Genomic DNA, 14130 nt, shown 5'->3' on the forward strand with positions numbered 1-14130 from the left:
GGTTCAGCTATCACTGTTCAGGGAGATTTTTAAACATGTATTTGTTGCTTTCAGCTCCTTACGTAAAGGTGTACCTGTTGGAAAACGGGGCATATGTGGCCAAGAAGAAAACAAAGATTGCACGGAAGACGTTGGACCCGCTGTACCAGCAGACCCTGCAGTTTGAAGAGAGTCCACAAGGGAAAGTGTTACAGGTGGGCCATTGTTCTGCGTTTAAATAACAATACACAGCTCTACAGGAGAAGGCCAATTGATATAGCGTTTTGCAGGCGCAGACTGGATTATTGTGGTGTTTCGCAGAATAATCTTTTTCGTGCCGATTTAAATGTCATTTGTTGGTCAGGCATTAGCTATGATTTGAATTTTAGTTGCTATTTTTGTAGTTTGGTAAGTTGTATGTCTCTTTTTGTTTGTCATGGCTGCTTGATCAGTTGAAAAGCTATCAGAATCATTTGTTAACTTCCTTCTAGGTCATTGTCTGGGGAGATTACGGACGAATGGACCACAAATCCTTCATGGGAGTAGCACAAATCCTATTGGAGGAGTTAGACCTGGCCAGCAACGTAATTGGCTGGTACAAACTGTTCCCGCCCTCCTCTTTAGTAGACCCCACACTAGCATCTCTGACTAGGCGAGCTTCCCAGACATCTCTGGACAGTTCTTCAGGACCTGCTGGGGTTCGATCCTAGTGCAGTGATTTACAAAGCACACTCCACACTCCAGAGGATCAACTGAAGACATGACAGGACCACAATCAGAGGCAGAGCGAAAAAAATAATGCGATGAACAAAAGACAAAGCTTTGATGAAAAATGACAATCACCCCTGTCGATTATGTTGGGTTCGTATTGTTTCTTTCCCCCCCTCTTTTGTGCGTCTGGGCAAAAACAAGGCCTGTGCATTCTGCTGATTTTAAGTTACAGCCGTGGAGCTACAGTGCAATTTAATATCAACTTAGAGTAACTAAAGCAGGGTGATTTGCAATTGTTGTAAAAGAAATGTACGTAGAATGTACTGACCTACATACACAATGATGACCTCTGACCAAGAGATTGTGGGGTCTCTATAGAGACTCCTGTACTGTATAAGCAAAGGTTGGAAGTCAATAGGTTATGACCTCGAAAGCAGCAGGGCCTTTCTAAAAAGGGATTTTATCAGTTTATCTTTTCGGTGCCTAAACATCGAGGACCCTGGGCTACAGTCCAGTATCTGTAAAACGTTACTGTTTTCAGGATGTTTACCACAAATGACGGAGGCAACGTTCTCCTCAATGTTTCCTCTTTGTTTCTTCTTTCAGCTGATTTCTTTTCGTTTTCATACCTCTAGCACACACGTTATGAGGATTGTGTTGTCTACAAATTGTACTGTGTGCATGGTGATGATACTAAGAATGAGGGGAAAAAAATCTTGAGAAAATGTGTTTCCAAAAACATTTCCAAAAACATCAGTTTTGCATTCTCATACAGATTTCTATTCACACCTGAAGGTTTTTCCATATGCTCTCACACCTTTCAAGCTGTCCCGATGGTCTATAGTGTACAGTAACTTTTCAGTTGCAGACTTCGGAAACGCCACATTGACCAAAGACTCACAGTTCTAAACGTCAAGGACCAAAAAGGCGTATTTGCGATTCAACAAGAAAGTCGTCACCAGAAAAATATTAACATGCCTAATAGATAAGGAAAAGCAGTGAAGACCAGCACAATCTTATTTATTTATTTTTTCTAAATGGTCACCACTGGCTTTCCATTCTATTAGAAAGTTACTATTTTTGGTTGAGGCATTCCTTGATTTCACTACTAAAGCACTTCTTAATTGTCATCGTCAGATCGAAAGAAATATTCAACCAACAAAAGATCATTTACACCTTGCATTAACATTTCATCTATTTTTGATTTCAATTCTATAATCCAACATGCATTTAATTACTTGCTACAAGTGCAGTGGAATCTCAGATCACACTTCAAATCCGTGCACCAAGTCGACTCTTTCAAAATTCTTGAGCAACACCTTTAACCCTCAACTGCTAAACTGTAAACAGTGCCAAGCATCAGCCGAGTAAGTGTAGAAAGTTTGGAAAGATCTAGCTGTCAGTATGACGGTTGTTGTTGTAACTGTTGTGAAAATTTGTCATAGCTGTTAACATATTGATTAGAACTATTAAAATATAACAGATTGTGTTGTAACAAAACTTTGTTTTATCATAAAAGTGAATACTGAGACATTAAAAAAACACTACACAATAGCGAGATCTTCATGAGCTAATCTTATCATAGGAACTTTTTTCAATTGCTGCTAAAAGGCTTGATTTGAGGCTTGATTTTTTTTATAGGTTTGAGTCATAAATTTAGTCAAATGGCTTGACTGAATTCAAAAACAACAAATAGCACGAATAGACTGAATCATTAGCAGCTTAGCAAAGCAGCTAAACATGCAACACAAGACTTTTCAGACATTTCGAATTTATAAACTTCAGCCAACTTTTTAACACACAATAGACAGAAGTTTACCAACCAAAAATATACAAAATTGCTACAGATTTGAAAAAGCAAACCCAGTTTCTGTTTTAGGAACCGGACCTACAGTAACTGTTATAGAAGATGTTTAATTTGATGCAGATTTAAAGAGTACATAAGCAACCATCCATATATTTTTTTACCAAATGATAAACCGTCTAATTAAAATTCACAAAAAGGTATTTTTGTTAACATTCTTTAGTTTCATTTATATATACTGTATGCTGAAAAGTTTGTCCAAAAGAGATCTATTCAAAATACTGGAATCCTCAAAAGCATCAGTTTTGCCATTTTTACTTTAACGGTCACCTTATAGTGAATTGATGTTAAAGTGAATGTGAAGTGATGTTATTATACAGATTATATATAGAAGAAAGAAAGCACCTCAAAAACATGGAGACAATCTGTTTTCTGATGGCGTAGGGACTGAAAGCCCTACATTTTTCTGGTTTTGATGACTAATTAAGTACAGTAACAATCATAACATAAAGATCAAGGCTAAGTAAGATGATTTACTTTAAAAAAAAAATTAAAGTCTGAAATCCAATTATATGATTGATATCGTAGCACAAAGATCGAGTCGAGGTGGATGAGCAAGCATAGCACTGAACAGTGTTTTCAGGTAAGAAGATCTTAAATGTAAGGATTTTTTTTGTTCATTTGCTGAAAAGATTGGTTGCAAATACCAGGGATGCATCAAACTGAGTAAAAGTACACTTTTTTCTGGTACTTGTCAATACCAATACTGATACCAAAATTCTTACTTAGTAAATTAAGCAATCAGGTTTTAATGGTCCATTCCATTTAGCTGTCAGGTGCTGCAATGAACTCCTTGTGCTTTTTGCTTTCATTTTTTAAATGTTTTCCTTCATTTGAACAGTAAATGTAGTGAGCAGAGGATTTTATTAAATCAGTCTTATTGTAGAAATTTTTTTATGTCATAATTTATTATTAAAATACATCCAGACTGATGCCATTTCATATCGTCTATTTATTATCACTAATGACATATACTGTCACATGGTATTCACTGTTGGTTTTGGGGTACTGATATCAGTACTGATGCATCCCTAGCAAACACGATCATGTTTTGATCATTAAAAAAAAAATCAATCAATGCAAGGTATAAATGGAGCCTTTTGTCTGGAAGTGAGCGTTAACTTCTATATACAGTAACCAAAAGGACAAAATATTATATAAATATAGTGTTTATATTATCTCCAGAAATCTAGTTCAAGACTTGGTAAACCTTATAAGATGGTGCAATATATAACACATATTCTATTATATCTGACTATTATTGATTTATCTGCTTTTTATTTCCACATGCATGCGGTTGGATTTTTTTTTTTTTTATGCAAAGCACATACTATTTTGCTGTTCAAATGCAAGCACAAGAACTTTCATGCTCTTTTATTTTATTTATTTATTTATTTATTTATTTTTGCAGCAAATAAATGTTACAAAGTAGGTAAGAGTTCCAAAAGAAAAAAAAAAAAGAAGGGAAAGAATTAGCTGTGTTGATTTGTCATACTTTTATTTTATTTTATCTAATGCTCATATAAGCAATGCTCTTGTGCAATGTTCAAGTGACCAATCCAATTTTGTCATTGCAATTACAAACGCCAATCATCTGCCAGGCTACTGGCCCCTCCCAAGGGGCGGAGCAGCATGACCTGTTTCGAGCTGCATGCATACATTTTTATAAACAAACAAAATAGAACAACAAAAAAAGAAAAGAAATAAAGCTACAGAAATAGATACCTGTGTTAGTTCCACATACAGTAGGCCAGCTTGTTTGTTGCATGTACTTGTACAGTTTGCTTGTACTTGATAATGAAGAGATAAACTAAGAATCTAAAGCCATTCACTCTCAGATCCACGGAAAAAAAAAAAACCTCCAGTACTTGTCCTACATTCCGGTGATGAATGTTTTATTAATTTTTTTCCTTGCATTTTTGTCTTTTCTAATCCCTTTGAAGGGAATATGTGCTGTACTGTAATACTGATCATAACCTAACCTCCTTCTTTTACAAATATCTCATATGTAAATGATTCTTTACCTCCTAGGGACAGAGATTAGCTAATTATACATCAATTAGAGTGACACATAGCTTACTGAACAGGTGTGAAATAATAATAATAATAAGACATGCACAATACAAATAAGAAAAAAACACTGAATGTGCATAGATTGTAAATATGAACTAACCATTAAGTCGGTTAAGCCATATTTGCAAAAAAAAAAAAAAAAAAAAAAAGGGGCCAAGGATTTTCTTGCAAAAGATGTCTCAGTTCTCGAAGGTACCACTGACTCGCTGGAGCCGAGTTGTGACGTCAGGACTCAATGCTCAGCTCCGTCACAACACAACCATCTCTGTGCTTTCAATGCAAGACTCTCACTTCAACATGCGTCCATTGGAGGGAAAAAAATTTGGTTTGTTTTGTTTTGTTATTTTGCATTTTTTTTATTATTATTTTTATTTTTACACAAGCCCAGTTTTCATTTGACTATCAGTATTACTGGGTAGAAAAAAATGAAACGAAAACACACAAAAAACGCTGATTGTTTACAACTTACATTATATGTTCCACTGAAATGAGTCAAGAAAAAAAAAATTATAGTATGAATAAAAAATAAAAAAAAGTATTCACTTGCAACACTTTTGTTTGTAAAAAGATGTGGCTCAAATGATGTGTATGTTTTATATAAAAAAAAAAGTTCATTTTTATTATTTCCAAATAAAAAAGTGTGTGGAAGGAATATTTTGTACTGTTCATTTCTTAGGCATTATATGGCCCTTTAGCCCCCTGAAGTCATGAATAACTATAAGACTATTTTTCGGACTATAAGCAGCTACTTTTTCCCCACGTTTTGAACCCCGCGGCTTAAACAACGAAGCGGCTAATTTATGAATTTTTCCTGGGTTTTTCCCGGTTTCACAAACTTCAAGCCAAAAAACTGAACCCCATAACATTAGACCAATGAAATTTCCGAACGGAAACGAAAAAACGCACCTTACCTGTGTTCTGAGCTGCACGGCATCGGGAGAAAAAAAGTTTTTTTTAAACGCACGACAATGCCAAAAGATAAACTCCCGAGAGAAATAGTTGTGAAAGGAAGGAGGAAGACAGTGAACAATGACTTTCTTGGTAGGCTACTGTTTAGATACAAGCCGTTGTAACGCGTTGAGTCTGGGTGAAGGGAGAGCTCGCTAACTCCAGTTGCAACAGAAATCATATAAGCACAGACAGGTTTCCAAACTTGTGCTTTTTTATATTTCTTGGCAACAGCGTTACAGGTTAGTCAAAGAAACTTAGAAATGAGCATCAGAAAATAATAAGGACATATTCCTCGGTCTTGCACACATGCAGTAATAGCGGAAAAATGCGGCGGCAGGCTATTCCCAAAATACCGCTATGCTCTTAAAGGTGTTACACCGTGTAACAGACACTGTTGTTAAAGCCTGTGTAAAGTTCATTGGTTTCAATGTAGACAGGTGCGGCTAATTTATGTTCAAAATAAAAATCTTTGTCAAATTCAGTGGGTGCGGCTTATATATGGGTGAGTCCGGAAATTACTGTATTTATAAAGCTAAGTATAATTATAGATTTCAATTACTTAATTAAATGTGGAAGCATGCAACCAAGAATGTACTTAACTGAAAGTTTAAACGTTTATATTCATTAATAAGCTCTTTTTTTTTTTTTTTTTTTTTTTTATAAAACCAATTAAAAATATTACTTATTTGAGGTTATTAGCAACCACACATTTTACCTCTTAAAGCATTCAATCTGGGTAAGTTTGTTCATGTATGCTATATAACTTTTTATAAATATAAATAATTTATATTTATAAATAATCAAAATATTTGATTTATATTTACTAAAGAATTTGAATTCTTTCGAAAAAACAGGATTAGCTAAATATGTAGTCTTGGGAAATTGCAAAACTTGCCTCAACATGTACAGTACCTTTAAATGATCAAGTTTTCGATTATTTTTTCTCCAGCCTTTCTCATCCCATTTCACATTAAATTTTCTGTTATAATAACCTCCACTCTTCTGGGAAGATGTTCAACTAGATTTTGGAGTGTGCTTGTGGAGATTTGTGCTTATTCAGCAACAAGGTGTTTAGTAAAGTCAAGTACTGATGTAGGTTGAAGGTGCCTGGGGTGCAGTCAGTGTTCCAATTAATCTCAAACGTGATCAGTAGGGTTGAGGCCAGAGCTTTATAGCAGGATCTTCCACTCCAACTAGTGTAAGTCATATCTTCATGGAGCTGGCTTTGTGTACATTGTTGGAGCAGGTTTTAGTCTAATAGTTTAAATGAAGGAAAATGTTATACCACTGCATCCAAAAACACCCTATACAATTGTTTGCCTCAAACACTGTGGTAACAGTTTGGTGTAGAACCACAAATGGCTGGAAACGTTGGTCGTCCCAATACTTTTCTTCACATATTGTATTTTACTGAGGCAGGGCTTGGGGGCACAGTCTCAGTTTCAATGTCTAGTGGCATATGGGATTGGAAAGCACACAGATACATACTGTAGCAGTAAGTTCATGTAGGACCCAGTAGATGAACCTTCACAAATCAATAGAAATAGATTTTTTTTCTAAATTGATTCATTTAATTGAATGCCCTAAACTGGAATGTAAATAAAATGCAAGAAGGTCATTCAATTGATACATGTTAAGTCATTAGCTAGATCGGTTAGAAGTCATCTGAAGATCTAAATAAAAAATGTGGGGAATAAAAACACAACAAATCCAAAAAACCCCAATTTATACTTAAGTACTATTTAAGTACTATTTCCATTAATGGAGTGCCATTGCTGAATTTATGTGCAGCATAAAACTAATAGGAAATGTAAGTAGTTATTAGATGGAGGAATGTAAGTCTGGCCCCACTGGACCACTAGTATCCTGGGATTTTAAGGAAGTAAACACATTTGTTTTTATATTTTATTTATTTGTCAGTTGTCTTTATCCAAGGTGACCGATTGTGGGTCAAGCAACTGGTTAAAATACTGTGTGATAGTGTGGGAGGAATGAAGAGACTAAAGTAAGGTTAGTACTAAGCAATAGTAAGCAGTCCAGGAGGGTTGAAACAATGTGATGTGAAGCAATTGCATTCTAACCACCTTGTACAGTACTTGATTATTACAGCACATACCAAACAAATGTTTTATACCTTTTTTATCACGGCAATTTCTCTTGATGCTAACTATTATTATTATTTCTTGAACAAAGGCATGTCTTTTCACTGGAATATTGTACACTAATCACTTTGGTTCGAACTGCTTTAAACCCTCATTCTCTCTTGAACACATTTGTGACTTCTTCTACGAACGTCACTTTTTTGTGTCAACATTCTTTCACATCATTGACCCGAAGTTGCCTTAAAGGTACACAAAAAAACGTGAAATGCAACAAATCACGGCATTCATTGCAATGTTTTGTCCATTTCATTTGCAAATGTACAGTAAAGCGATCCACCATCCCATTGCAGTCACCAGCAGATGGCAGGCTTTTGTCAGGATGTGTGTTGGAGGATTAGTTCAAGCATTTCAAAGCACTCCAGGGCCATCATCATTGCATTGCAGCAACCCTATGCAATCAGCAATGTCTCCGTTTGGCAACTTTTTCTGGGTTATTCTTCAGCCGTTTCATCCGTAAACGTCCATTCTGTTATGGCGTCTGATGAGCCAGCATGAATGTGCTCCAGGGGCTCATTAAGCTCCAAATGTTGCCAATTAGCACCTTATTACTCGAGTGTCTTTTCACTGAGATCAAGTCCCTGCATGACAGATTACTCTCTAGACTAAGGAGATGCACTCAGCTCTGGTGGGTTGTATTTAGGAAATTGATTAGCAATTATAAGGAAATTGTTTAACGAAAGGTTCTTTGATACTCGATTTGTTTCGAACATGTAAGTGTGGATTTTAGAGAAAGAAAAGGGCCTTGAGAGTCACTATGTCACATCGAGAGTTACAATGGATTAAAGGAAAATGGTGGTCATAACTCTGGTACTAGACTGAAAGATCTGTAAGTAGGAAACAAATCACATGCAGCTAATAAAAACATAATCAGCAGGTGGTGGTTTACTAAACTAATGTATGGAACATATGAGAAATAAATTAATTCTTGAAATCATGACATTTTTTTTGTTCTGAAACGATGCTGGGAGTGTCAGCTTTTGAATTCCCTGCTAAGTCAAACAAAAATAGCAATCTACTATGCTAGCAACAATAAAATGAAACTAATCTCATTAACACAATTGCATTCTCAGTCTTTATTGATTTCTCACACAAAAACTATAGGAGAACATAAATATTTCGCATGTGTTTGGTGCCAACAAGGAGCCCCGATGATGAGGTCATGAATGATGATCTGTTTTTGCACATTTCTTAAAATGTTGGATTTTGGCAAGTAACCTGGATTATTGACTTATTGTATTTTTATTATTATTTATTATTAGTAACATATCCTTATGTATATGTAACCCTCTTTGTTGGTGTTCTCCCTATGGTATTCCTGTTAATGGATAAATGAGTAGGACACCAAGACTCGTTGCTGACTCAAGCAGAGCAGTTTACTTTTATTAGAGTTCTTTTCTAATTCAGCCACTCTCACAGTGGCAACAGCACTGCAACAGCATTTTCACAAAGGAAAAACCACTTTGTTCAATATATATGAACTTCAAAATTACAATATATAACAAATTATCACAGGAAATAATATGGGTGTGGCTGTAGATTAATAGTAAGCTCATGGTTCACACACTCACTGAAACAAAGCTTAACTGCAACATATGACAGACAAAGAATAATGTTGCATGTATCAAAAAATTGAAAGAATAAAACCATAAATACATAAAATATGCTGTGCCACATGAAACAAGGGAAACATGCAATTTCAGAAATATAAAACCATCAGTCAAAAATATCACATACGCATTAGTAAACTTCTTAACAGCTGTATATTTCTTTAATAACAAGATTTGCTTATATAGTTAGATAAATTAAACTAATAGATTGGCCTCCTTACCTTTTCAAAAGGAAATAGAAATGAGGGTAAACAGTTTAACCCTTAAAAAGACGAGCTCACTCCACTAATGAGACACAAAGCATCACTCCAATACACTTTCCTTATACTGTATATATAAAAAATTGTAATAAAAAATTACATTTTTACTCAATTATTTTTACTAGAACACCCCAAATGGATGTAAAGTCTGCTATAACTACTGTAAGGAGATGTAATGCATTTGATATAATGATGAGAAATCAGATTGTAATGCTTTATCGCAGTAGAGGAAGTGTGTTGTTCCTGATTTAAAAGTGAACGAAAAAAAGTAAAACTGAAACACACAGCTTCCGCTTTAGGGTAACTGAAAGTACACCATTAAAAAAAAAAAAAAAGCGTGACTAAATGATATATTTTAAACTGCTGAACTGAACTAATGTGAACTTTATATACAGTGTCAAGTGAAATTGCTGTTGTGAAAATGATGTCTGAACACTAACAAGGGATGCCATCATGTTATACAGTTTCAAAGAGTCTAATGTATCTAGTCTAATGTGTTTGACCTAATTTATATTTTCTTGCTCGGTTTAGTTTATTGCATCGACATCTTTCAGTCATCCTCACAAACTAGCAGAAAGCCATACCAGGTTACCTAGTAATATTATCAAATAATGTTTTGCTAACTCACTATCTGGATGGCTAGGTGCTTTCTATGGACTTTTCCCTCCATGTCTTTCCATCCACAGGCTGGTTTTCTTTTCTAAGCTAGAAATAATAGCTGAAGCTAGCATATGTGTAAAGCATCAAAAGATCTGGCTCTGATTTTGGCTCTCAGAATTTGCAGATCATTATCACTCTGTTTCCTTTGAAGGATTTAAAAACTGATAATACACTTTATGGCTAAAAGTAAACCAATACCTGCCCACCACAGCCATATGAATTTGCCATTATGTTGGAAGCACAACATTATATTTAATGATTTTATTAAGCTTACTCAAATTCTCTTCACTTGAACTAAGAGGCCTGAACCTGATTCAGCATGATGATGCTCCTGTGCAGAAATTGTGCTCCGTGAAGACAAGGGCTGGAAAAGTTGAAGTGGAAGACTCACTGCATTGAGTCCTGAGCTCAACCACACTGAAAACCTCTGGGATGATCTGGAAAAATACTCAAAGCTGAATAAACACAAATCCGCACAGCTACGCTTAAACATTTATTGAAAGGCGTTTTTGTAGCAATGAAGGCTACTATAATAGACACAGGTTTAATTAACATAAAAATACATATTGCTCAGAAAGTACATATTGTATACTATAGGTGTAATGGTCAGGTGATCACAAACCTATAGAGTGTAGCTGATAAAACTGGACAAGGAAAAAACGATTTGTCTTCCAGTCTCTACTGCTGCTGACTGAAGCATGTGGGGCCTGAAATAAAGCAAAAAAAAAAAGTTTGGCAGGGACCTGCTTGATTTTTGTTTGTTTTTTCGTTTGTGGTTAAAAAAAATGTTTTCTCATTATTGTGATAAAAAAACAGTCGAATTATAGATTTAAGTGAAAAAGTAAATTATTACATGATTACTTATTGTTACTGAGGCACCAGGATTCATGTACAGGTAAAAGAAGAAAACACACATGGCAATAAACAGACCGACCGCCGCCCGCCCGACAGACAGACAGACAGACAGACAGACAGACAGACAGACAGACAGACAGATAGATAGATAGATAGATAGATAGATAGATAGATAGATAGATAGATAGATAGATAGATAGATAGATTCATTGATTTCAAATATTTAATTTCATTTATAGGCAAGCTTACAAAATGACCAATGAACAGACAGACAGACAGACAGACAGACAGACAGACAGATAGATAGATAGATAGATAGATAGATAGATAGATAGATAGATCGATTTGATCATTTGTGTTTAATTAATAGGTACATTAAAAGAAAACAAACTTGGCAATAAATAGGTAGATAGATCTCAGCTTATTTTTTATGATTTGGGTATTTTTATTGAAGGGTCTTAGGCATGTATGTGTAGATCTGGTACAGCAGTGGTAGAACTGTATTTTGACATGCTGTGCAGTGCAGTATATAATACAGGTTTTATACGCTTCAATTTCCGACACTCTCTCACGTGAGAAGAGTCGGGGCAAGTCGTGGTAAAGACGTGATGTACGGAGTCTGATGTTTAAACGTTTTCATTAGTCTGTTTGAACAGATAGACATATTTGCATAGATTTTCTCTGAAGTCAGATTGTCTGATAGACCATACATTTTCACCTCTTCATCTCTGCAGTCTGGAAGCTGCTGAGAAAAGAAAATCGCATTCAGTTCACAACCTGCAAAGAGCTCGAGCTACCGGGTTCAGTAGGATGTAAACACGTTCGAAAACATGTGCGTGTGCGCGTGTACACACGAGAAGCAGCGTTGCAGCACAAAGCCGTGCTGGCATACACTGTAAGATCCGTTTCCTGTGCGCGCGCTTCTCAGTCACTGGGCGCAGACACGCGGCATCGATGCGCTCTGAGGAACCCAGGAGACAAGACCGAGTTTAAAGCTCTTCTCAAAGACTTTGGACGCTTGTGTTTGCAGTTGAGGAAACCGGCGGAGGAGGAAAAGAAACACGATCAGTGAAGTGTTTTCAAGGGGGCATGTTTGCCGGGTGCGTCCGGCGGGAAAGCTGTTTTGGGTTCTGTTTCGCCGTGAAGGTGCGAGTGGAGGAGTGAGCGGCGGCTCGCGCATGAGCCGCGCGCTCGATCCGGCGCGCACTCTCGGCCGGCTCCGGTGACGCCATGCCACGAGACCGCGGGGGAGATGAGGGCGCTTCCGTTGGCGTGCGCCTCGAAACTCGCGGCACGGAGGACGTGGAGCGGGGCGGCGGAATCGGGCGGCGCCCGGTCGCGGACGGACGGCGCGGGGAGCGCGGGGAGCGCGGCGCCCGCCTCAGTCTGCTTGGCAAACCCTTGGTGTACGGCGCGCAGAGCGGCCGCAGGAACGCGCGCTACCGCCGCCTGCAGAACTGCCTGTACAACTTGCTCGAGCGACCGCGCGCCTGGGCGTTCGTCTATCACGCGCTTGTGTGAGTCCCAAGTTTAGATTTTTTTTGTTTAACCTCAACCTGTTGCAGAAAAAAAAATGTTTTCCGGGTCTGCATCATCAATAAAAACAATAATAATAGGAATAATAATAAGAAGAAGAAGAAGAACATCAATAATAAATACATATATAATAATAATAATCATAATAATAATAATAATAATAATAATAATAATAATAATAATAATAAGCTATACCAGAAAAAGAAAAAACGCATGCACACTCTTAGAAAAGTACCAAACTACTTTATCAAAGATAATTTCACTTTGTATGTTCTTTCTGTAGAGCTGCATGTTGTGTACTTTTGGAAGTGAAGCACCTCAAATCACTTTACAACTATAAAAAAAATGCATCCTAGAAGCACACAATCGAAGTGAAGATCAAAAGCACAGTTTGATACCTTTCTTTCTGACACACCTTCCTCAGACAACTAGGATCCTCAACTAAAATCTGAGAGGGTTTTTATCTGAGAGCAGGAGATGGTGAGGCTTTTATGCTGCTGTTCCTCAGCATCAGTCCTTAGATTATGTGTGTATGGGGATTGGGTCTGATACATTCAGTCTGATGCATTCATGGGTCTGATCGCCACCGGCTCTCTCATCAGGGACAAACTTACACTTATAAAGAACATCTTATTTGTTTTTATCACCACATTATCTGTGTAAAGCTGCTTCGAGACAATGTTCGTTAAAAGCACAATACAAATAAAAACGAATTGAATTGAATACATTACATCCTACAGTATGATAGGAATTTTTGAAAAATTTAAGAGAAAACTTTTTTCTTCTAACCTACCTGACCAAACTGCCAAAGGGATTCATATTTAGGTGATGATCTGATTCATGTGATTCAGGCAGGGGAAAAACACAAGGCAGGGGATCTTCAGAGCTGGATCTGAAGGTACGATTAGTCAGACTAATAAAGGAATTTTGCTATATGTCAAGGGGCATTTAGATTTTGACCAAAGTAAAAGGTATGTGATTGTATGAAATACAGTACAGAACAAAACATATACATATCCCACATACATGACATACCACTAACACTGTTTATTTATTAAGCTTTTCTTGCACTCATTTAACAATTGTAGCAAAAAAAAGAAACGTGAACAGATGTTGACAGAGTACAGACTAACGTTAAAGCTGGTACAAATGAATATTTTTACTGTAAAATGTATGTATTATTATAAGCATAAGGTTTCAAACATCATATGCTGAATGCTTCATAGAGAAGCATTGGTGAAGATGCGCTTTATGCTAGTTAATTGTCTTTGACACAAAAGATGCATCCATCTTTTTTTGAAGCACCTTTCAGTTTTTAAAAGCCAGGTATGCTTCAAAGAAAAAAATGGTCCAATTGGCTTCTTTTATGTAGAACATCTGCATTCGGTGTGATAGGATTTTCTTCTTTGGAGGAATATTTATCATGGCCTGCTTATTTTTATTTATTTTTTTTACCTTTTTCCCCCTTTGAT

The 14130-nt window shown here is 36.5% G+C and overlaps 2 protein-coding genes across 13 annotated transcripts in view; both read left to right on the forward strand.

The window, feature by feature from the left end:
- Window positions 1-5044, forward strand: part of rims1b (regulating synaptic membrane exocytosis 1b) — a 58603-nt gene extending 53559 nt beyond the window's left edge. For all 11 annotated transcript variants that reach the window (XM_046837023.1, XM_046837024.1, XM_046837026.1 and 8 more), the window contains 2 exons: window positions 55-194; window positions 471-5044. In XM_046837023.1, coding sequence (XP_046692979.1) covers window positions 55-194; window positions 471-689 — 359 coding nt within the window. In that variant the 3' untranslated portion in view covers window positions 690-5044. The remainder of the gene's footprint in view (window positions 1-54; window positions 195-470) is intronic.
- A 6537-nt stretch (window positions 5045-11581) lies between these two features.
- The window catches only part of kcnq5b (potassium voltage-gated channel, KQT-like subfamily, member 5b), a 104025-nt gene continuing 101476 nt past the window's right edge, over window positions 11582-14130 (forward strand). Inside the window, exon 1 of one of the 2 annotated variants that reach the window (XM_046837231.1) lies at window positions 11582-12639. In XM_046837231.1, coding sequence (XP_046693187.1) covers window positions 12353-12639 — 287 coding nt within the window. In that variant the 5' untranslated portion in view covers window positions 11582-12352. The remainder of the gene's footprint in view (window positions 12640-14130) is intronic. The other variant, XM_046837230.1, reaches the window with a different exon arrangement.

Source organism: Silurus meridionalis, chromosome 24, assembly GCF_014805685.1.
Source record: "Silurus meridionalis isolate SWU-2019-XX chromosome 24, ASM1480568v1, whole genome shotgun sequence".
Taxonomy (NCBI): Eukaryota; Metazoa; Chordata; class Actinopteri; order Siluriformes; family Siluridae; genus Silurus; species Silurus meridionalis.